General features: G+C 50.7%; 3 protein-coding genes across 16 annotated transcripts in view; 1 reads left to right on the forward strand and 2 right to left on the reverse strand.

Moving 5' to 3' along the window:
- Nucleotides 1-6,352, forward strand: part of CNOT1 (CCR4-NOT transcription complex subunit 1) — an 82,734-nt gene extending 76,382 nt beyond the window's left edge. For all 6 annotated transcript variants that reach the window (XM_043437835.1, XM_043437838.1, XM_043437837.1 and 3 more), the window contains exons 44-49: nucleotides 891-1,064; nucleotides 1,884-2,033; nucleotides 2,712-2,892; nucleotides 4,209-4,341; nucleotides 5,701-5,835; nucleotides 5,998-6,352. In XM_043437835.1, the coding sequence (XP_043293770.1) occupies nucleotides 891-1,064; nucleotides 1,884-2,033; nucleotides 2,712-2,892; nucleotides 4,209-4,341; nucleotides 5,701-5,835; nucleotides 5,998-6,076 (852 nt within the window). In that variant the 3' untranslated portion in view covers nucleotides 6,077-6,352. The remainder of the gene's footprint in view (nucleotides 1-890; nucleotides 1,065-1,883; nucleotides 2,034-2,711; nucleotides 2,893-4,208; nucleotides 4,342-5,700; nucleotides 5,836-5,997) is intronic.
- A 1,009-nt stretch (nucleotides 6,353-7,361) lies between these two features.
- On the reverse strand, nucleotides 7,362-11,285 carry SETD6 (SET domain containing 6, protein lysine methyltransferase). Of its 4 annotated transcripts, XM_043437843.1 has the most exons (9): nucleotides 11,164-11,285; nucleotides 10,860-10,952; nucleotides 10,635-10,779; nucleotides 10,420-10,561; nucleotides 10,089-10,283; nucleotides 9,852-9,972; nucleotides 8,627-8,804; nucleotides 8,362-8,504; nucleotides 7,362-8,213 (listed from the first exon to the last, which is right to left on the reverse strand). In XM_043437843.1, exons 1-9 carry the CDS (start codon nucleotides 11,188-11,190, stop codon nucleotides 7,908-7,910), a joined length of 1,350 nt encoding a protein of 449 aa, XP_043293778.1. In that variant the 5' UTR covers nucleotides 11,191-11,285; the 3' UTR covers nucleotides 7,362-7,907. The 4 variants fall into 4 exon arrangements, with proteins under 4 accessions (XP_043293778.1, XP_043293779.1, XP_043293777.1 ...); XM_043437844.1 differs by lacking the exon at nucleotides 9,852-9,972 and having other exon boundaries at nucleotides 10,420-10,779; XM_043437842.1 differs by lacking the exon at nucleotides 10,420-10,561 and having other exon boundaries at nucleotides 10,860-11,261.
- Nucleotides 11,286-12,487: 1,202 nt separating this feature from the next.
- Nucleotides 12,488-22,673, reverse strand: part of NDRG4 (NDRG family member 4) — a 42,900-nt gene continuing 32,714 nt past the window's right edge. For 4 of the 6 annotated variants that reach the window (XM_043436437.1, XM_043436440.1, XM_043436434.1 and 1 more), the window contains 14 exons: nucleotides 22,278-22,383; nucleotides 21,886-22,006; nucleotides 21,737-21,799; nucleotides 21,517-21,577; nucleotides 20,124-20,210; nucleotides 19,953-20,009; nucleotides 19,482-19,585; nucleotides 18,587-18,643; nucleotides 18,433-18,484; nucleotides 17,410-17,457; nucleotides 17,207-17,242; nucleotides 17,041-17,092; nucleotides 15,378-15,416; nucleotides 12,488-14,606 (listed from right to left, as the gene is read on the reverse strand). In XM_043436437.1, coding sequence (XP_043292372.1) covers nucleotides 14,452-14,606; nucleotides 15,378-15,416; nucleotides 17,041-17,092; nucleotides 17,207-17,242; nucleotides 17,410-17,457; nucleotides 18,433-18,484; nucleotides 18,587-18,643; nucleotides 19,482-19,585; nucleotides 19,953-20,009; nucleotides 20,124-20,210; nucleotides 21,517-21,577; nucleotides 21,737-21,799; nucleotides 21,886-22,006; nucleotides 22,278-22,383 — 1,038 coding nt within the window. In that variant the 3' untranslated portion in view covers nucleotides 12,488-14,451. The remainder of the gene's footprint in view (nucleotides 14,607-15,377; nucleotides 15,417-17,040; nucleotides 17,093-17,206; nucleotides 17,243-17,409; nucleotides 17,458-18,432; nucleotides 18,485-18,586; nucleotides 18,644-19,481; nucleotides 19,586-19,952; nucleotides 20,010-20,123; nucleotides 20,211-21,516; nucleotides 21,578-21,736; nucleotides 21,800-21,885; nucleotides 22,007-22,277; nucleotides 22,384-22,673) is intronic. The other 2 variants (XM_043436436.1, XM_043436439.1) reach the window with 1 other exon arrangement.

Raw genomic sequence — 22,673 nt, forward strand, 5'->3', positions numbered from 1 at the left:
CTTTGCTCTCTTGTAACACTATGTCGGCTATTCTGTGTCACTTGCAGTCCCATAAAACTTTGCAGTTAGCTTTGCTTGTAAAACTTGCTGGGATTTAGATTGAGATTTCACTGAATGTGTAGATCAACTTGGAGAAAATAGATGCCTTAATAACACGAACCTTTCAACCCATGTGTATCTCCATTTAGTTGGTAGGTCTTTAATTTTACTTTCCATAGACTTATTCCCAGATAATGATGTTTTTGTGAAATTGTATAATGTTTTTATAAATCTGTAGTTTTGTAGGTACCATTTTCTGGTTAAAGAAATGCCCTTTTATTCATAATTTGAGGATAGTTTTAAAAATCATTAAAATGAGTATTGATGCTTTCTTGAACTCAAGGTCATGTGTTTTTTTTGTCAATGTTATTAGTCCATTAATTTTCAGATTCTTAAACTGCCATTGCATTCATATGTGGATCATTTAGTTGTGATATATCACTGATTTCCATTTCTACTGTTTAGGATTTTTGTTTGTTTGTTTTTGGTTTTCTTGTCATTTTGGGATCAAAGTTATGCTACTTTTATCGAAGGGGTTGGAAAAATCTTTTTGTATTAAGATTGTGAATAGTGTTGATTTTTCCTTAAATATTTGTAAGGATTCGGCAGTAAAGCCAGCCCTAGAGCTGCTTTGAGGAAAGAGTTTTAACAGATATTTAACTTCTTTATTACAAACGGCTATTCAGATTTTCTTGTTTGGGTTTTGGTAAGTTGTATTTTTTATAAACTCTGGGTACCTAGTTTTGCCTTTTCTCCCTCCCTTCAGTTAAATTTATAATAGTAAAAGTGTTACTCTTGTTTTCTTACTTAATGTGGAAACAGCCAATGTTTTTCTTGTTTTTGAAAAATAGGGCACTTTAAGGGTGCTGCTGGTTCTTTTGCATGATTTTCCCGAGTTCCTTTGTGATTACCATTATGGATTCTGTGACGTGATCCCACCTAATTGTATCCAGCTAAGAAATCTGATCCTGAGTGCCTTCCCAAGAAACATGAGGCTCCCAGACCCATTCACTCCTAATCTGAAGGTAAAGTTCTAAATAGTTTAAGGAAAAGAAAGTTGTATGTTAATATTTTAGTCCTTTCTCTGCTAAGAGAGGTATATGCTACCCCCAGCACACACATACCTACAAGTTACCAGTAAGATAACGATGCTCTTTGGGGGGAAGCAGTTATGTTATTAAACCTGATAAAGTATGAGACTGCTGCTGGATATTGGTTCACAGTATTTGTCTAGTTGCTGTTTTCAATCTTGATATTAAATATAGCTGTATTTACAGAACCTCAACCTAGGTATTGGGCCAGTCATTTGTTGGGTGGCCCCAGTGGCGCAGCATTGCAGAATAGACACTAGTAATGCCATATTTCATAGGTGTGTACTTGCATTTTGTTTAAACTGTCAAAAGTGAGAAGGGACTGTATTAAGATCATACCACCCTTACATGGCTACTGTAATTTTTGTTTTTTACTCTCTTCTTCTGTCATGTGGATTTTTTTTTCAAGTAGAGAATATGATGTCTTAACTTTGCTGGGGGCATCTTTTCAAAGACTAGGGCTCTTGGTAAGCAAAGAATCTCATTCTGTATTTTAAACTAGACTTCTACAAAAGATACCTATTATGCCTTATTTTAAGAAGGATAAAATAGTATAGAATGAGAAATTACTATCATTTTGTATATAGGTACCTTTGAGTAATCTATTCCTTCTAATTAATAACACTTTGCTGTGTAGCAGAAATTAACACATTGTAAATTGCTGTATTTAAACAACTTTCTAGCATAGAGGCAGTTTGCTATTAAGGCCCTACAAATGCTTCTGATTGTGATTCTTGTATTTGTTTGTGGCAGGTGGATATGTTGAGTGAAATTAACATTGCTCCCCGGATTCTCACCAATTTTACTGGAGTGATGCCACCTCAATTCAAAAAGGATCTGGATTCCTATCTTAAAACTCGATCACCCGTCACTTTCCTGTCTGATCTGCGCAGCAACCTACAGGTTAATTGGTTTGACTGAAACTTGGTTGTGTCTTTCATAGAAAGTACTTGATATGCATAGTTAGTCCTATGCATGGTCTCATTTCAACCTGCTTTAAAGGTTTTAAAGCACATTGTCATTTTTAATGGATGAGATTATATTATACATTTTAGCATAAGTACATATATTTATCCTATACATCAATAGCATAATCTTGGAAGAGGCAGCCAGGGAATGGACTGGTTTTCTGTAAGACTAGGTTGCTGATAATCACTCCCATACTTCAAGACTCTTCGACATAAATGGATTCTGATTCAGTTTGCTGTTAGAAAATGATTGAGGCTGTATTATTTTTCCAGTCTTCCCATACCAAGAAACCACATCTTTTTCCCTGTTCTTTTTTTTTTTTTTAAATAAGTGAGATAATGCATATTTTGACTTTATAAAGTTTATTTTTATGCTGATAACTGTTAAAGCTTTGGTTTCCCAAGGGAAATCATACCTCTATTATTGACACACTATCATAACCATACAAAATCAAGGCAAATTTCTAAAATTTAAGTCACAGAGAATATTGGGAACAGTTCAGCTTTTCTCTGAAAGTCATAAAAAGGATTCTTAGAACTGTTGGTGTCTAAATCAATGCTTAAATCACTATCGGTGCAAGTAAGTCAGGAGCCTTCTGTTTTGTTCACCTAGGTATCCAATGAGCCTGGTAATCGCTACAACCTCCAGCTCATTAATGCACTGGTGCTCTATGTAGGGACTCAGGCCATTGCACACATCCACAACAAGGGCAGCACACCTTCGATGAGCACCATCACGCACTCGGCTCACATGGACATCTTCCAGAACCTGGCTGTGGATTTGGACACTGAAGGTGAGTGGAGCCAGCCAGTTCTCAGTCAGGTTTTCTGTGTGTTTGGTCATAGTCTGGTCCTAAAAATACTTTAAGCCACAATAGAGTGTTCTGTCAATACGATTATAGGTCTGGCTGATTATTTTAATTCAGTAGTATCTGCTCAATGCAGAAAACACAGAAGGCATACGGGGGTTGGGGGACCATCCAGAATCCTTACCACATCAGTTAATATTTCAGTATATATGAGTGTTCTGTTGTTGTTGTTTTTTTAGTGTGAAAATAAACATTCTTTTTACTAGCCTCTCTTTTAAAGATAGGCTCACTTGTTTTGCTAGCCTTTTTATTCCAGCATTATTGGTGCCTCTTTGCCAGGCAGTGTGTTACATATTCCATGTGTAAAGAAAGATTAATGAATAGGACTCCCCCCTACCTGCTTTGCAAAATGTTCACATTATAATTTCTGGTGTAGGTTGTATCTCCCTTGCTTGAACAACATCTTTTGGTGTTCTGTATTGATTGTAATAGAGACCCAAGTATGTGGTGACCAACTATACAGTCCTGCTTGTCTTGGCTTTTTAACTTCGCTATGGATCCTTGAGAGGCTAATTTTAAGTATATACTACTTGCATATTTGTTCGGGGAGGTGGGGGGGGGTGTTGTCTGAGACAGCTTAAAAATCAAGATTTAACACAGGTGAATACCACTGCATCCAGAGCCCAACAGCAAAAAAAGAGGGTAGTCTCCAAGGCAGTGTTGAAGCTCATTGTGAGTAATACCAAGCAGACAAAGACACCCAAATCCAGTTAAGAGGATGCTAGTTTCAAAGTAGAGACTGGGAACCCTTGGTGGGTTATCCCCAAGGTAAGCCCCTTATAGAGGGACTGTGAGGTCAAAACTATTTTCATAATGAAACATTTGCTTTTTTTTCCACTCACTTTGTTACTAGTTTACAGTGAAGGTTTCCAGAGGGCTACATGAATGAAATACCATACTGGGACAGACTGAACAAAAGGGCAGAAATGAGAATCCAGCAGAATGTAAAACATTGACACTATATAATAATAAAGTTTTTTGGGGGGGACATACTTAAATTTTTTATTTACATGTTATATTAATATGCCATAGTTCTCAAAATAGTTTTCAACTAAAAAAATTCTTACTGTGGAAAATAGTGAAGTAAAACCCACAGAAATGAAAACTCTTTGGGGGTCCAAGTCCCACTGGTTGAAACCAAAGGATAACATGAGAGCCTTTATCAGAAATCCAAACCCTAGCCAGTCAGAATGATTCAGCCTTTGAAGAACAAGTTCTCACTAAGCTGTCTTAATTTCTAGGTCGGTATCTCTTCTTGAATGCAATTGCAAATCAGCTGCGGTACCCAAATAGCCACACTCACTACTTCAGCTGTACCATGCTGTACCTTTTTGCAGAGGCCAACACTGAAGCTATTCAAGAACAGATCACAAGGTAAGACAGAAGTCTGTTTTTCGGAGTTTCTAAATGGAACCTCTTCCCTTTTACTATGAATTCTGAGTGTTTTTCCTATGCATTCCATGTTCAGTGAGTATCTGTGTTAAATGCATGAGTGCTTAGGCGTGTCTCATTCTTTGAGACCCTATGGACTGTAACCCACCTGGCTTCTTCGTCCAGACAAGAATACTGGACAAATACTATACTGGGTATTCTCCAGACAAGAATACTGGAATGGATAGCCTTTCCTTCTCCAGGAGATCTTCCCAAACCAAGAATGGAACCCACATCTCTTGCATCTGCATAGGCAGGTAGATTCTTTACTGTTGAACCGCCTGGGAAGCCCATGTGTTAAATAGTTGTGAACAAGAGGACTTGGTTCCTGCCCTCCTGAAAGTTAGTCTGATGGGCACCAAAAAAAAAAAAAAAGAAACACCACACACACAAACAGAATTACTAATCATTGTTGAAACCAAAAAGTAGTTTTCAACACAAGGTGCCAGTTTTTATAGATAAGGGATTTTTCTCAAGTGGTGTTGTCAGCATATTTAACCTGAGTCCTGAAGCATCAGGCCTTTCAAAGGTCATGTTAAAGAGCTTAAACTTGTCTTCATTACCTGTAGGTTGTAAGGTTTTAAGCAGGAGAAATAACAGGATCATATTTGTGTTTTACTAACAATAGTTAGGAATCTATTGCAGATTGCTTGGACTATATACAGCATTTGCAGATCAGGAAATGGGTACATCCTAGTGAGAAATATACAGGCAAACTTAAAGAACTGGACCAGACTTCTTAAACTTGCCCCTTCACCTATTATTAGTTTCTAGGTATTAATATTCCTTAGTTTTATATACTAAAAATTAATTTGTATTTTATTGTTAGATGTTCAGATGATAAAAGTCCTTTTTGTGATTACATATAAAGCCGTCAGTGAACATCCTTGTACTCATGTCTTTGTTCCTGTGCTTTATTACATCTTTAGGATAAATTTAGAAGTACAGTTGGTTAGGTCAAAGGATGTGAATATTTAAGCCAGTGCTGACTGCCATTCAGAAGAATCATCCCATCCAGTTTACATGTGTACTAGTAGTAGTAAAATTCTTACTTCCTATTTGAGTATGTATTCTTTAGGTGATTACCTTCTCTTTGCCATGTAATCTATTATCCATTACCTTAGTTTTATAGGCTCAGTAATGGGAAGAGGTGGGGTTCAAACCTACTTTATGTAATTCTAGGATCTATTTATGCTAACTATCCTGTATATCCACCTTCCTTTTCTAAATAAAGCTAATGGAGAAGTGGTCAGGATCTGGCGTTTTCCTGTGCATTGAACAACTTTTTCTTCCATTCTCCAGGGTTCTTTTGGAACGGTTGATTGTAAATAGGCCACATCCTTGGGGTCTTCTTATCACCTTCATTGAGCTGATTAAAAACCCAGCATTTAAATTCTGGAACCATGAATTTGTACACTGTGCCCCAGAAATTGAAAAGTGAGTCAAAAGTAATTCATTATTTCATTCTTAAGACAGGAGAAATAATCATTTGATGGCTTCAGCTTGGGTGGGTGATTAAGAAGGGAGTAGTAGCCAAAATTAGTAAGACACAAGGCCTGAATTTTTCTCACCAGCTTATCACCTGTCTTCATTCTTCAGGTTATTCCAGTCCGTCGCACAGTGCTGCATGGGACAAAAGCAGGCTCAGCAAGTAATGGAAGGGACAGGTGCCAGTTAGATGGAGCCACATCTCTGTTGTAAATGTGTCTGCCTGGAGGTCCCACTGTATCAAGTTCATAAACTGGCTGAAGATCCTTTCAGCTCTTCCTGACTTTCCCGGCCCTTTGGTTCTTGGGTATCTGCCCCAATTACTGTTTGGGTCAGCTACCTGTCTATGTGGACACGTTCCAAAGTTTAAATGCATTTTTTTGACTCTTGGCCAAAATTTAGAAGATGCTGTGAATATCATTTTGAACTTGTGTAAATATATGAAAGAGAAAACCTTTGTCTGAAACTTCTTGGGTTTGTGCAAAATGTGTTCAAGACAAGTAGGTAAACTGGTACCTGCCCAGTTTATAATGGAAGGAGCTGCTGATGCCAGGTACTTGTCTGGGGGTGGGGTGGGGGCGGCACATAGAGACATGTCTTCTGACATTCCAGGTGTCCCAAAGAATAGCAAGAAAGCCAGTTTAAATATTATGTAACTTATTACTTTTTTTAAAATATGGACAGGGACCTTGAAAATCACTAAGTTTTTTTAAAAAATGTGGATGTGTAGAATCTGGTATGCCAGGAACATGTGCAGAGTTCCCATTTGAGATCCCATGGGTTTTTTTATTTTACCTCTTCCCCACATCTTCAGTTTGCTGCTGGGAGAGCATCATTTTCTCTTTCCTGCTGGAGAACACACCCTCTTGGGCCCTGGGAGACACTTTTTATAAAGGGAAGCCAAGCCAGGTCTAAAGCTCCCCCATCTCTCATTACAGTAACTTGTAAATTGTGCAGAATGGAGCCAAATAGTATGAACTGCCCTTCCCCATTATCCCAGTGAATGGCCATACAGGCTTTCAACAAAGAAGTCAAAAGGACCAATACAGCCCCTTTTGTAAGGATTTTGAATGTTTTGTAAGTGTATTGGTCCATGTGGTGTATTTTGTAGCCTTTCTAGTTCCTGGACTTTAGCCTCCCTGCTCCTTGTATGTGTATGCATACTGTAGTCAAACATTAAAGTTCTGACACACACGAGTCCACTGTGCCTTTCTCAGTAGCAGCTAGTGCTGGTGGTGAGGAGGAAAGTGGACCGCCCAGCCTTCCCATTGGGGAACACCAACTTTTGCTGAATGCTAGGTTTTTCCACTACCAAAGCAGCATCTTTAAATAAGGAAGTGATTTCTGTGTAGTGTTTTCCTTTTCCTTTCTAAAAGTTAATTGCACCAGGTTTCTGTGGTTAAATTCAAAATGCCAGTTTAAAAAAATTGACCCTCATGGCGTTTTGATATAATTTTTAAAGAAAAGGAATAGGACTAGGTACATATTTTATATTTATCCCACTTGAATTTACAAGATAAACAGAAATCTTACGTGGGGGCTTGTATGTCACTGGTATCTTAGGCTGCTAAGGAATTAAAATAATTGCTCAGAGTCCCAGTAACATAGCTTACTAAATCCTCCAACAGTTTTTTTAAAAAAGGGAAAGTGGTTGCTCAAAATAGACCTACCTAGATTTGAACCAGGTCTACTTTCAAACTCCATGTTCTTAAATGCTGGACTACAACAAAGTGTATCACTATCACATTTCCGCTTTGGTTCAAACTTGACAACAAAACAGCTACAAACTTGATCAGTGTTCGTAACAGCAGCGATTCACAAGTCTACTGCTCCCAGTCCTCGGCATGTCACTCTTACCTTGGAGTTCAATCCTAGTTTAACAATTTCACTGCTTTTCCTTTTGGCATTAGTACAAAACACAAAGCAGAAGATCCAAATTTTACTTCTCTCCAAGCATCAGTGCCTACCAGCTTAGCATGAAGTTCCCCTTCGGGGTACTCCTTCAGGCAGAAGGGCGCCTGCTAACATGTCAGCTCCAACAGCCGGTGTAGAATCATCTTCTGACCGTAACGCACCTGTAAGGCTTGCTGTTCCCTCCAGCTAAGTGCCGCATAGACCTCCCTGTTGCTGAGTAAATCTTGCTCAGTTTTTAAGTCTGTGGCATAGGTTTGCAGGGTCAACAAAACACTGTCCCGAAGAAGCTGTCTCCATGATGCTTTGAGTTTGGGGATATCTGTGATTGTCAGGCTGTCGTCTTCGCTTTTATCATCTTCCCATCCATTCTGGTCTTTAAATTCTCTGAACTCCTCAGCAGGCATGCACAGTACCTAGAAGCAACCAAGGGGCCCTTTAAAGTAGGATGTAATGCTTGCATGTTTCTGAAACTGAGAGAAGCTGGCCTATCTTGGCAGCATTAAGTAGACTCTGTCCAGGCCACCTTTCATCTAGCTCTAAATACTCATTTTGAGCATTTACCTTGAGTGTAGTGGCCAGTTCCTCTTCAGTCAGTACCTCTTCACGCCCAATCACGAAGGCTCCCTCTTCCCCTACCATCTCCAATTTGCATAAGAAATCCCAGCGTTCATACAGTAGGAGCCTTTCAGCTTCAACTTTTGTTCCTATAGATAGAAAAGTACCAGTGTGAAAGTCCTGGTAAACCCAAAACCTCATTTCTCCTTAGTCCACAAAAAGGGGGCAGGGATAGACACGCACACACCAGTGTCTGAGTTAAACCACTCACCCTGTAAGGCGGCTTCACGGACAGTCACCATCTGAATGTCAGCTGTGTCATTCACGTTGGGATACGGTTCAGCAAAACCATACATGTGAATCAGCTGCCAGTTAGCCATTTGCCCATAAGTGTTGAAGATCTCATGGCCTTTAGGAATGGGCTGAATGGCCACCATCCGAAGACAAGTCTGGGGTGGAAGGGTTCAGAAGCTGGGTGGGGGTCAAGCCCTTTCCAGGCCACCCCTAAGAAGATGACTTCGCTCCTAGGAAAGTAAAGTTCCTTCCAACAGGTATAGTTCAGTGATGAGACTGATGCTATATCTACCAACATTCTACTTTTAGTTAAGATCCTGTGCTATAGAATAAAACAAATGAAGCTTATAAAAGTTGAAACTCAGTCCAATGCTTTAGTAGGTGAAACCTCTGCTCAGTCATCTCAAGCACTTCAAAAAGTTGCTAGCTTTAAAAAATGAATTACGGAGGACTTCCTGGTGGTCTTAGTGGTTAAGACTCCAAGCTTCCACTGCAGTGAGGTATGGGTTCCATCCCTGCTTGGGGAACTAAGATCCTATGTGCTGCACAGTGCAGCAAAAAAAAAAAAAACCCAGATCAAAGGAAATTCACTGGTGGTTCAGAGGTTAGGACTCAATCCCTGGTTGGGTAACTAAGATACGTGCAGCTCCGCAAATAAAACCAACAAAAAAATCACAACCCAGATCAAAGTAGGAACAGCAAATGGAGACAAGGTTTTAAAAATAACGGCCATTTCCTAATTTTTAACTCCATAAACTTACATCTTTTCTTGCAATTTTCCACTTAGCAAATAGAACAGATACAAACACAGTCCTGGTATCATCTTAAACCCTTTCTTAGGAACATCCCCTCTTCTGAAAAATACTGATGCTATGGCTGTTCCAGATTGTTGTCCACAGGGCCCTGACACAATCTCAGCTCATTGACACTGCACAGAACGGACCTAAAGCACCAAAACAACGATGGCACAGGTTTAGCAGAGGATTAACCCCAACTTTCTTTGAGGGCTTTGTGTTCAAAGAACTTCACTGTAATATGCAAGCAAAGTACATAGCGGAGGAACTAATTTCACCTACTCATTTCTAGCATGAGAACGGAGCCCATTTGGCTCAATTGCCAGGCCAGCATAAAGAAGACATTGGTTTGATTCAAATGCCCAAGCATCAAGGCACATAAACAAGAACTGGGAGGGATCCACTCACTGGAGAGTATTCTAGATTGGCATTGTGATTGGCTAAATGGTTTAGTATGTCTGCAGCAGGCACCATCAAAGGGGAGTTTGGCTCCTTTTCATCCTCCTCTTCCTCCAGTGGTTCCTGAAAGCTGCCACAGAGAGAACTTGGCTAAAGCCCAGTGTTGGGGTGGGGCTCACTGTTCTTTCCCTTCTGATCACTCAACAGAGTTCTTAAAGAGTCCTTTGCAAGGCTCCGCTCACTGACCTGTAGGCCATCACAAGAGCCACGAGCTGGCGGTAGAGTTCCAGAGATCGGACCCTGGGGCTGAAAAGATCGGGGTGGGCTTCCATAAAGGGCAGCACAATGGAATAATACTCGCTGCGGATGTTGGCCAAATCCTTCTCCACGGCCTCGGGTACGCCTGTGCCCTGCAGCAATCGCCGGCGCTCCTCCTCGGGCCTGCAGTGACACCCCCACCAGGGTTCTTCACCCAACCTACCGAGACTAGCGCTTGGCACCCGTGTCCCAAGGGCAAGCGGTTCGAGCCAGACTACGTACGGTGTTGGCGCTCCCCAGCCCCTCCTACGGCTCTCACCAGAACATGGGGTGCTCCAAGCGGCCCAGCTCGGGCCAGAGCGCAAAGTAGGGGCTCCAGGGCGAGGCCGGGGCCTGCATCTCGTGGAGCAGCGCCAGCAGTAGCGGCACCCAGCCCGACTGGCTCTGCAGCGCGCCTCGCTCTGGGGGAGACACGGAGATTAGAGACCCCGCGGGCCCAACTCGGCGTCTCTCCACCCCTGTCGGCGTGCCCACCTCGTTCCAGCACGCCGCTGATGGAGCAGGTGTGCTGCGACAGGAGCGCGGCCCGCGGCACCGCGAACAGCAGTTCCCCGGGCTGCACGCTCTCCCGGGCCACCATGCCGTAGCCGGCCACCGTGCCCTGCCGGCTCACTGCCACCTGAGCAGAGAGAACGGCCGCTCAGAGCTGGCCCGCGCCCGCTTCCCCGCTGCACCCGCCTCCCCCAGTCACCCTCTCACCTTGGGACTCAGCTCCAGTCCCACCCGCTGGCACCAGCTCAGGAAGCTGGCCACCGGGGCCGGGTCGTCGCCGCTGCCCGCAGGCCCCGCCACCTAAGACAGGCAAGCGCAGTGGCGCGGCCCCGCCCGGGAGAGCTCGCTGGGGGCGGAGAAGACGGCGGCGCGCGCGCGGAGGAAGGTCCGGGGTTGGGGAGGGGACACGGGAGCGGCGAACGACCCGCGGCAGGGCGCGGAGCGGCGCGCCGCGGGAGAGTGGCGTGGCGCGGAGGAGAGGGGTGCACCCGCGCCGCCCGCCGTGACTTACCCGCCGGCGCTTCGCCTGAGTCGCCATGGTCCGAGGGCAGGGAGCCTCGCGCGTCGGTAGACCCGCACCGGCGCTTCCGGCGTCCGGGGGCCGGACTTTCGAGGGCGGGGCCTATGTCCCCGCCCCGGACCACGTGACGTTCATTTCGCCTTCACGCGGAAGATAAGCGATTTGCACTCAGCACAGAGTCGGACACGACTGAAACGACTTAGCAGTAGCAGCAGCAGCTTTTGGACTGTGGTGCTGGAGAAGACTCTTGAGAGTCTCCTGGACTGCAAGGAGATCCAACCAGTCCATCCTAAAGGAAATCATTCCTAAATATTCATTGGAAGGACTGATGCTGAAGCTGAAACTCCAATACTTTGGCCACCTGATGTGAAGAACTGACTCATTGGAACAAGACCCTGATGCTAGGAAAGATTGAAGGCGGGAGGAGAAGGGGACGACAGAGGATGCGATGGTTGGATAGCATCACCCACTCAATGGACATGGGTTTGAGTAAGCTCCGGGAGTTGGCTATGGACAGGGAGGCCTGGCGTGCTGCAGTCCATGGGGTCGCCAAGAGATGGACACGACTGGGCGACTGAACTGAACTGAACTGAACTGAACTGATATCATCCCCGCTGAAAACATCTTTGAGGCCAAGTGTCCGCAGCTGGGTTTAGAAAACGTGCGGTTGGGTGCATGAAGGCGTGTCCTTTTGCCGCCTTGAGCCTGGTGTGAGCCAGGCACAAAGCTTCCCTGCTTAGGTCTGTGACAGCAGAGGTAGAATCTGGTTCTGGATGCATGCGAAGGGAAGGCCTCGCGAGAGGTCGACTGGGAGCGCGAATAGAGCGGTTTGCGCAGTTTCGTGGGGAGTGGGCGGGGCTCCCCAAACTAGAACAGACCCTGTCTTGCTTCTGCAGAGCAGAAGGAGGGGTTTGCTTTTATTTACTTACTTCTTTAATAGCTGACAAACAGCAGGATAGTGAATGAATCAGAAATGGTGGTTAAACACAGGGAAACAGCATGTCGTTAAATTTAAGAAATTAAAGGCAGCGAACATAGAGATTACAGATCTGGTTTTGAAGTCAATTACTGCCACGGTTAGCTCCCACTTTGGTCTCTTATTAGGGCAAATTAAGTTTTCTCAGCTGTGAAACTAGGATAATTAATATCTACCTTGTGGAATGTGACAAGATCTGGAAATACAGAAACGGATGGAAATGCCTGTCTTCACTCTACACGTTCAACCCCACCTAAAACCCAGGAAGCAGCAGCCTCACCAGCTTATTCTTTCTCTTTCAAAGCTTCTCACGATGGGCATAATATCACCATACTCAAATTCTTCTTATTACTTTATTAGTTTTTCAGCACAGTTAAGTCTTTCTACGTTGACAAGGGGTTTTGTTTTACATTTTGTCATCTCAAGAGTCTCAGGACATCAGCCACCAGAATACACAAGAGTAGGCTCTTCACTTTGTACAGAGAGGAAAATAATAAATTCCATTAAAAGTTCACTTTGACCAAAGAAGACACAACCTCCGATGGAAAGCCACACGTGGGGGTACCCAATATACATATATATAATGTATAGATATTTATAGATATCTCATCTGAAAGAACACAGAAAAGAAATCCAAGTTTCACAGCGCTATCTACAGTAAGGGATTAATTCCACCAGCTTTTCAAACAGTCACATTCGATATTCAGAGGAAGCACGTGAGTGAACAGAACTGGGGACAGACTAACACTCCACGGGCTCTAGAGCAGTCTAGAGTAATGGCTTAAGAGTATAGAAGGGGGTGATGTGTGCAGAGGAAATGTGGATGCAGGTGTCTCCTCAGCCCCACAAGCACCCACCCCCCCTCCACAGTCCTGCATTTTTCATTGCTCTCTCCTCTTCTCTTTGCTCATTTGGGGGCTTATGGCAATTGATTTAGGCTTAGAGACAAATGGCTTCTGGTTTCTGGGCCAGGAGATTCTACCTGGTAAGGTGGGTGGATAGGAAGTATATGGCACACTGCTGGGCTTCGGGTGACAGGAAGGGGCTGGGGTGTGGAGAGCCTTGCTCTTCTGCCTGGCCCTTGTTCACTTCAGGAAACGTCACCTCCCACCCCAGGCGCCAGCAAGCCCCAGCCTAGGCCTCCTCCACCTGGCTAGGACAGTGATGTGGGACTACCTTGGACCAGGTTTCTCCACATGAACTTGCTCAGTGGTGCCTATGTGAAACACTGGCATATCTTGTCTAGAACTCTCTCTAGAAACATTTCTAGTGACCTTGGCCACGCTGCTGCTGAGTTGTCCTCCATGGGACCTGGGGGCAAAAAGGGGGGTCTCTGAGGGAACTCTATAGGAACTCTGAGCCGCCACTGTGCAGGCTTCCAAAAGCAGTCACCACGAAGTTCTCAGAAGTACACCCAACACGCAAAGGCTATCCCAGCCTTTAACCTCAGCCCCAGTCAGCTCCCTATGGAGGCAGAGGACCAGGTGAGGTTCTGCCTCAGGGCCTTGGCTCAGCAACCGGCCAGGGCCAGGAGGTGGCCGAGTGTGGAGCTGGAAGGGACAGTCTATAGGGTTCCTGCCCTCGGGTCCTCCGTGTTCTGTCTCCGTGTTCAAAGCAGCCCCCTTCAGCCCCTGCCTGCCTGGCCCTAGGGCACCAGGCCTGCCCGGAGAGCACCCGCAAAACTGCTGTCTGGTAGTAGCGCCCCCTTGTGGCTGCTGTTCAGACGACTGTCATAGGTGCTAAGAAGAAAAACAGACGCGCTAGGTGTTGGGGCTGCAGAGGAAAGGAGCTGTCTCCTGGTTCTCACGCCAGTGCGCGAGCTGGACCCCGTGTTCCTGCTGGCCCAGCACCCACCACCTCAAAATCCCCTCCCCATCTTAAAACCTGCCTGGCCCAGGGGGTCAACCCATGCTTTCTTTGACCCAGGTTGTTATCCTGGATCCTGGTCAGAGGAGGACTCTGAGTCTTTTCTGAGCTAATCCCCTTCCCTCCCTGGAAAGGTGCCCTCACTGTGCCGGGGCCTTGGGGAGTCGGAAGAGAGGGACTGAGTCAGCCAAGTTAAGGAGGTGCGTGAGGGGAATGGGGTGGGGAGGAGTGAGCCCCTCAAACCATCTGGAGACTGTTCCGCTGCAGCATCTAGACGGATCCCCTCTTCTTTTTAAACAAAAGAGAAGTAACCCCATTTCCTCCCCCTTTGCCCTCACAAAAATAAACTAAAGGGGAAATGAGCCGCGAGAGGGTGGCCGGGGGATGTCGATGCGGGTGGAGGGGGACGAGTGGGCGTCTTCGCGGGACCCGGGGCTTCAACAGGACACCTCCATGGTGTGGTTGACCTGACCCAGCCCCTCGCTGCTCTCCGAGTGGGTGCAGGCCTGCGGGCGGCCGCCGTCCACCGAGCTGGCGCTGGTGAGGGACGCGGTGCGCGAGCGGGCAAGACGAGTCATGCTGGCCGAGGGCACTGCAGACAGAGAGGGCACCGCGGGTGAGGACCGGCCGGCGGGGCAGGCGCGGGCACGTGGGAGAAGGGAGGAGGATTTACGCAAGCAAAGCGGCCAGCGAGACCCGTTCTTCTGACGGAGGCACGGAGGCCCATTCACAACCAGGGCTCTACGGTCATGCAACGCCAGCGACAGGGAGTGCGCCCCAAGGGCGGGGCCGCGGGGGCCGGCAGGACCCTCCTCACAAGAGCCCCAGCGGGGCAGCAACCGATGATCAACCACGTGTCCTTGAGCCCGGGAAAGGATGGGACGTTCTTTCCAATTCTGCCTCCCTCAGGAGGACAATGGGGCCGGGCGGGAGGAGATCAGCTTTGTAAAGAAGGGCAAGGTGTGGTAGCCTCAGACGGCCCTGAGTCCATTATTCAGAGTCACACAAGCGAGATAAACTCGCAGGGAGCAAATGCTTCCTTCCTGACCTCCGCCGGCCACCTGTCCAGCTCAGGCGTGGCTTGCCCCTGACCCCAGGGCTGACACCTCTGAGAGGTTCTGGCTCCAATTGCCAGGGCTCTGGAAGCCACAGGGCCCCGGGGAACCTAGAAGCACGACTGGTCTAAAGCCCGGCCACTCCGGAGCCCTAAATGGGACAGGGCCCACGGAAAAGCGGCACAAGAAGTTTCCACGGCAAGATGCGGCTTGGCTGCAGCGCTGCATAGAGGGAGGAGCAGGGGGGCCCGGGGCGACGGCGGCGGGCGGGGGGGATCCATGCATCAGGGGAGGGGCTGCGGGGCTACCTGCTCCACCACTCAGCCTTCGGTCCTTCAAGTACGCAACTAAGAGAAAAGACAGAGCCGGGGGCGGGGTGGGGGAGACACAGAACACGGGTGAAGAGGCGGTCCGGCGAGGCCGGGCCTTGAGATGGGCCGGAGAGGAGAGGCAGGCACAGAGAGGCTGGGGGCAGGGCCGGCGCCTCAGGGAGCCCCCTCCCGCCCCCTCCCATTACTGCAGCGGCCCCAGGAGGAGCCACTGATGTCAGTCTGCCCCGAGGAGCCCAGAGAGCAGGGTGGGGCACTCATCCGCCTCCGCTTCTCCAGCCTGGGATACAGTCCTGGGGGCTCTGCCGACAAGGCCCGTGAGGACTAGAACCTGTTCCTGGCACCCTCACTGCTCCACTAGGCTCAGTATCCCCGTGGATAGAGGCCCATCCGTGCGTGCTCAGTCGTGTCCGGTTCTTTGTGATCCTGTGGACTGTAGCCCGCCAGGCTTCCCTGTCCATGGGATTCTCCAGGTAAGAATACTGGAGCGAGTATTCATATCCTCCTCCAGGGGATCTTCCCAACCCAGGGATCAAACCCAGGTCTCCTGCATTGGCAGGTGGATGTTTTTTTCCCACTGAGCTGCCTGGGAAGCCCTGGATAGAGGCCTGTACAATCTCTCAAATCTTCCCAGCTCTTGAGCTGCCTGGTGGTATTCCTCCCGGGGCCCAGAGAACAGGTCCCGGCCCCGACAAGTACTGCTTACCCACCCATCCCAGCCGTGCTCTCCGGGCACCTCCGGGGCTCCGTGTCCTTGCTGGGTCTCACTGTGGGGCTTGGCCTTTCGTTGCCCCACTTGTCCCCAGGCAGGCTGGCAGGGGGGCCCTGTCCCCTGGAGGCTGGGAGGAGTTCGATTCCTGGCTGGACCCCCACCCCTCACCCTCTTTCCCTATAGGCCTGTCCTCCCAAGACACAAGCTCCAGAGACTGAAGTTGAGGGGGAAGAAAACAAATTCAGGGAGAGGAAGTCTGCTTCCAGGAGGAGAGCCAGGCATAAGGGGGAGATGGGAGGAGCTCAGGGAATACACCTGTGTCATCAAAGGGGCGTGTGTGTGCAGAAGGGGCTCAGGAGCAGGGTCTCACCCCTGCACGAGGGGAAGCTGGGGGCCGCAGGGAGCAGGTTCCACCTACCCCACTGCCCCTGTGACCTCGGGGTCTTCAGATCTGCTGCCCCCAGGCTTGGCTGCTTTCAGCTCTCCTCACATCCGGACGGCCTCACGTGCCTTCCCCAGTTCCCAGACTCCAAGCCTACTTCTCTGCTGCCCCCTGCACCATCCAGCACCTTCCCAGCCCTTTTCCGGTGCTGGAGGCCCAGCTGGGGGCATGGTGTGGATGACACCCCTAGGCAGGCCTCCCTGGCAGGATTCAGCTCCAGGCCTGGGTCCCCTAGGACTGGGAGAAGAGCCCCCCACCCCAACAGGCCCAGTCCTGCCATGAGGACAGCGCCCCAAAGCCTTCCTCTCTAAGGGTACAGGAGGGCAGGGCCTGGCCTGGGATCACCGACTTAACCGCCTAGGCGGAGATGCCCTAGAAGTCCCCAGGCACAGCATCCGGCCCTGGGAAAGGACGCATGCTCACAGGCCCACCTGCTGCCTGCTCCCTAGTCACCGGGGTGTGGGGGGGCGGGCGGGGAGTACACTTACTGTAGCCCATGCCTTGCAGGAAGTATTTGAAGGCTTCAGTCAGCTTCCCGGGCTGCAGGACAAGGGACAGGCACAGGGTCTGATTGGCGGCCTGGGATCCGGGGAGGGGGGAGGTTCCGCCCACCCTGGGCCAGGTAAGGGATGGAAGGAGGGCCAAGAGTCTCACCTGTGTGACCTGGGGGAGACCCCCGGAATCTGCCATCTACAGGGAAAAGAGGGGATGAACTGAGCAGGGGCCACCTCCCACCACACCTTGCCTGTCCCCCGCAAACCTGGGCAGGTCCCCTGACCAGACACACCATCCTGCTCCCGCCTTGGCTGGGACCCCTCCCTGCAGCGGGGCCCATGGTGGGGAGGGGGAGGCCTCACCTTCAGGAAGGTCGTGGTGGTTGGATCCAGTTTGGAGTTGCACTCGACCTGGGGACAAGGAGCAGCTTCAGCATGGTGGCACCTGAGGGTATCAGGGGCGCCTCTGGCCCCAGGTGCTAAGGCAGGTTCTCTGCCCAGGGCTGGGGGACAGGGAGGGTGTGCAGGAGGCAGACACAGGCCAGCCAGCACCTCCTTGGGCACCTTTGGAAAGGTCAAGGCCCTGGGGATCTGGAAGCGGCTTCCTGAGGGCCTGAGACCCTCTGTTCCACTCACCACTGCTGGTGGGTTGGGGGCTGGGCCCAGTCCTCACCGGGAGCCAGGGCCACCTCTGCGGGAGAGGCTGGGAAAACCAGGGACCCCAGGAGTCAGGGGTCAAGGTGAGGGGGGGTCGAAGGTCAGCAGGAGACCCTGAAGCCTCTGAAGCTCTGACCCTGCTTGGGTTAAGATGGCAGGCACAGCCCACACCCCCGCTCCTCCGGTCCTCACGCACAAGGAGTGCGTGGTAGTCTGGGTTCACACTGGGCTGGGGGGGGCCTCCCTGGGCATTCCTGAACCCCAGCTTTCTGTGCTAAGGCAGACATGAAACCCCCAGGCTGCCTGCTGTCAGAGTTCCAACAGGAGAGGTGACACATGGTCCCAAATGTAACAGGGGTATGTGCTCCTGTGCTCACAGATTATTTCCTAACCAATGAATCAGATTTTAGAGAAAAGAGAGAGAGTCTCTGGGCATAAAATGGATCAAGACTGCAGAGGGGCTGTGCTGCTGTGGAGTGGGCAGAGGGAATCAGTGGCCTGGTCCTGGCCCCAGGGCCCTCCTGTCTCCAGGCTTCCCTCACCTGAAGGATGGAGTGGCTCCAGGCGGAAGTGCATGGCAAGACAGGGGGAAGTGGGATGAGGAGCCCAGCACCCACTGCCCACCCCGAGGCTTCCTGGGGCTGGGTCAAGGGGTGGCCTTACTGGCCAGGAGCGAGTGACCCCTTTACCGTTGCCTCCCACCCGCACCAGGGCACGATCCTCACTCACCACGCCATCCTCGGCAGGTGCGTTATCCCCGACCACCAGCATCACGGGGCAGCTGCAGGCACAGAGGAAGAGGGCCGTCTGGCCTGGGCACCGGAGCGAGGTGGGGGGCAGTGTGTGCGAGGGCCGGGCGGGCTGGAGGGGGAGGGCCACTCACCGGAGTGTCTTGGCGTTGGGCACTGTCCCAGGCCGGTTAATGTCCAGGTCTCTGCGGCTGCAGGGGGAGGCAGAGGCGGGCATCCCAGGACAGGATCCCGGGGCGGGGTGTTGGAGCGTGTCCCCGAGCCTGACCTGCTGTATTTCAGCCACACCCAGTCCCTCCACATGGCAACATCCCTCCAAGTGCTGGGCTGGTATCCCAGACTCGGGGCTCACGCTCTGGTGTCTCGACTGTGAGACAGAGCCTCACGGATGCCACTGGTGAAATGGGGAGTCAGGGACCTAAGGGCCTTAGGGCCCCCCGCATATGACTTCTTCCCAGACTCCCCAGATCATGCCAGGTGGCCCTCACATTCGGCTGTCATCATGGGCTGTGACCGCCGTTGCGCTGGGAGTCCTGGGCCTTAGAGGGAGGCAGGCTGGGGCTCCTCTCCCACCCCAGTGTATCTCCAGCGCCACGCACACAGCAGGGGCTCAAGAAACATTTGTAGGAAAAAAGAGAAGGAAGGACAGGACAGTGGGCGGTGCTGGCTACTCCCCGGCCGGACCAACCCAAGGGGCTCCACGGAGCCCTTCATCCCCTCTCCTCTCCACTTTGGGCTGGCTGTCAGCCCTGAGGCTCAGGGTGGTGGAGGCAGGGGTGGCGCCCACATCCCCCACTGCTCCTGCCAGCGATGCCAGGGGTGGAGCAGGAGCGGACAAGCCCTGCTCGCCCTCTGCCCCTCCAGGGGTGTGGCCCTGGGCAAGAGGTCACCCCTATCGGAGGCTCGACAGTCTGCGCTCCTGCCAGCCGGCCAGCGACCCGCCTCCTCCCTCGGACGGCTGTATCAGGGTTCCCCCAGCGGTGTGAGCCCTCCCACCCTGGTGCTGCCAGCCGGCCCCGCCGCCCACACCTGTTGTACATGTTCCAGAAGAGCTGCAGGTTGGCCTGATTCACCACGTTCGAGATCTGCTGCCGGTAGCTCTGCACCAACTCTGTGTTGCCCACCAGCTCCTCCTGGGTCCCGGGGGCGGGGCGGGGGGAAGGGGGCGGTGAGCGGCGGGCACGGAGGGGAGCCACAGGCAGGGACGTCAGGGGGCATCGCAGAGCAGCCCTTGCCCCACCCCCAGGGATGGTGGGGAGAGGGAGACAGCAAGACTGTCGTGAGGAGCCGATGACCTTCAGAGGAGAGGGGACCCCTCCCAGTCCTGGGTGCCGCAGTCTCCTGGCTGACCACAGGGCAGGGGTGCTGCAGCTCCGCTCAGATGCTACATCCACTGCCGCTTCCCGCCAACCCCCGCAAACCCCGCCCCAACCAGGCTCTTCGGGAGGTTCCCAGCCCGGCCACCCCACTCCTGCATGAGGTCGTCCCGCACCCCCTTACCTGGCTGAAGAGGTGGGATAGCACCGTGTCGGGTAAAGTGCTGGTGAGGCCGGAGAGCTGCGGGCCGACGGAGGCTAGTGTGAGTGCTGCCTCGCACGACCCCCGGCCCTGCCCCGGTCCCGGCTCCGCCCCGCCCTCGGCTCCGCCCCCGTCCAGGTGGACCGCGCTCACCTTGGTGGCCGCCCAGTCGATCCAGCCTTTGCCGTTGGGGTCGATGTTCATCAGCACCAGCCCCTCCACCAGGTCGGGGAAGATGAGCTGCCGTGACAGGGAGACAGGGCTTGAGGGGCGGGATGGGGTGCAAGGAGCCCCAATCTTTCCACCTAGAAAACGGACTGCAAAATTCTAACCCTGCCTGTCTCATGGGCGGTGGGGGGTGGTAAGGGTCTGAAGAGGAGGACGTGTTCTGTAAGGGCTTTCAAGGTGCAGTCAATAACCAAGTGCCTTCAGCTGAGAACTTGCGCCCCTTCCAGCCCTGCTCATCCTCCTCTCCACCTCAAACTTTTCACAATCCTTTTATTTGGAATCTATGCCTATATCACAGTTTTTCAGCTTTTAAATATATCTTTGAAGAGGTTCCCTCATAGCTCAGTTGGTAAAGAATCAGCCTGCAATGCAGGAGATGCCAATTTGATTCCTGGGTCGAGAAGATCCCCTGGAGAAGGAAAGGCTACCCACTCCAGTATTCTGGCCTGGAGAATTCCATGGACTGTGTAGCCCATGGAGTCACAAAGAGTCGGACACGACTGAGCGACTTGCACTTGAAGAGGTTACTGTTGCAACACTGAGGACTGAACATCTTCAATAAAATATTGTTTCTTTGCTTTCATAGAAAAAGCTCTAGTGATGTGAAGAAACTTAACTTTCCAAACCCTGTTCTGTGTTAGTATTGTAAAAGAGATTGTAGTTTTCTGTTCGACTGTCTGCCCGTGTTTAGGAGAAAATGGTAGTATATAATACTGTGGTCATGTCAAGGTTGTCTGGGGTGGCAGGGAATGACTGATAGTTAACAAGGTGGTTAAGAACTGCAGTCGAAACTGGAGTTGAAAATTCTTGGTCAGTTTTTTTGTTTTATTCTTTGTTTTGAAAAAATAAATACTTTGAGTCCTAAAAATTAAGGTTTTGTTTTTAGAGATGCAAAGCTTGTGGGTTTCTCCTGCCTGACATGATGTTTCTGAAATGTGACATTTTTAAACCTTGAAACTTAACATAAGTATAATTTTTGGTTAAGAAATGATTCATGTTTAAGTATTACTCTAATTAGTGAATGAGGAATTAAGATAACCCTTACTTAGTGGCTAGTTAGTTGTATAGCTTGTTGGTTTTGGATAATGGTTTAAGCAACTTACGGAGTATAGTGTTTTAAGGAAATTATGAAAAAATTAACTTTTTTTTTTAAGCTAATTTCCTTGGAGGAAAGAAAGAAAAAAGGACTTTCCTTAGTGAAGAGGAAGCAGAGAGAGGAGGAGAGGAAGAAAGAACACAGAAAGTTCCTGTGGGGTTGCCCCTGGGGGGGCCAGTCCTGGGATTAGCTGGGGCTGGGGGTGGTGGTGGGCAGACTTACTGCGAACTTGGCCAGCACGTAGGCTCCGGCTCCCACTCCAATGCCAATCACGTACTTGAACCTGACAGAGAGCATGCTGGTCACTCTAGGGGTTTCTTTTCCCGTGATGGCCATCCAGAGCAGACCCAGCCGTAGCCCTGAGCCCTCAGCTCGAAGCTGCTGGCCCTGTGGCGGTGGTGGGCAGCTCCGGGGTGGGGTGGGGGACTGGGCAGGGACTCACCCGAAGTGCTGTACCACACTGGGGAGCATGGCGGCCAGCTGCTCCATGGAGGGGAACTGGTACCTGCAGGTGCAGCGGGAGGTCAGGTCGGGGGCGGCTGAGGGCAGGGGAGCTGGAGAAAGCTGGGGGTGGGCGCTCCCAGTACCTACCCCTGAGGAAACTGTGACGCCCCCACCTGCTGACCCGGGGCGTCCACGTGGCACACCACGAAGTGCTTGGTGATCTCCTGCATGTCCTCAAAATTGAAGAAGGTATTGAAGCACAGCTTGTCTGCAAAGACACAGCTCTCAGCTCTGGCTGAGCCAAGGGACCAGGGGAGTGGGGGGAAGGGAGGAGGAGGATGGGCAGGCCAGTGAGGCCCATGGATGCTGGGAGGGAGGTCGAGGCAGAGGTGATGATCAGCCTCATGGTTCAGCGGGGAACCGAGACCCACGTGGCTGGAGGCATAGAGCTAATCGTAAGTGGGGATCCATGGGGCCTTGTGGGGAGGGAGGGGGCCTCACTGTTCTGGCAGACCCAAGGCAGAGGAGGGCACACTCACGGTTGAGCCCCACGTCATGGTAGGTGAGGATAGCCGGGCGGTTCCCCTTGGGGGAGCCCCGGATCACCACATGCAGAAGGCCGTAAGGTGTCTCGATGTCATGTTCCTGGAGGGGAGAGACCACGCTGGACCCTCTGGGCAGCCCCCCACTCTTGGCTCTTCTGGGAAACGAGGCTGGGGAGCAGCCTGGGGGCTGCTGGGCCTGTGGTGGGACCTTCCCCCCGTCATAGGGTGGGCATCCCCTTCTCATCAGCCCCAGCTGCCCCCAGAGAGGACAGACCAGAGGGCGCATCCCTCCCCACGGGTGTTCATCACAGGGGCAACGTAAACTGGGCTGCTCGTGAAGGTTCCAGTCTCCCCCGCAAACCAGCCCGCGGGGCAGCCCAGCCCGGCTGC

Source organism: Cervus canadensis, chromosome 18, assembly GCF_019320065.1.
Source record: "Cervus canadensis isolate Bull #8, Minnesota chromosome 18, ASM1932006v1, whole genome shotgun sequence".
In the NCBI taxonomy this organism is placed as follows: domain Eukaryota; kingdom Metazoa; phylum Chordata; class Mammalia; order Artiodactyla; family Cervidae; genus Cervus; species Cervus canadensis.

Bases quoted from the DNA above. Each gene is read 5' to 3' on its own strand.
- SETD6 (XM_043437841.1), bottom strand. From the start codon at position 11,190: ATGGCGACTCAGGCGAAGCGCCGGCGGGTAAGTCACGGCGGGCGGCGC. The intron at 10,780-10,859 runs GTGAGAGGGTGA...CTCTCTGCTCAG, and splicing joins GACTGGAGCTGAGTCCCAAG to GTGGCAGTGAGCCGGCAGGG. The intron at 10,284-10,419 runs GTGAGAGCCGTA...GTGTCACTGCAG, and splicing joins TTGGAGCACCCCATGTTCTG to GCCCGAGGAGGAGCGCCGGC.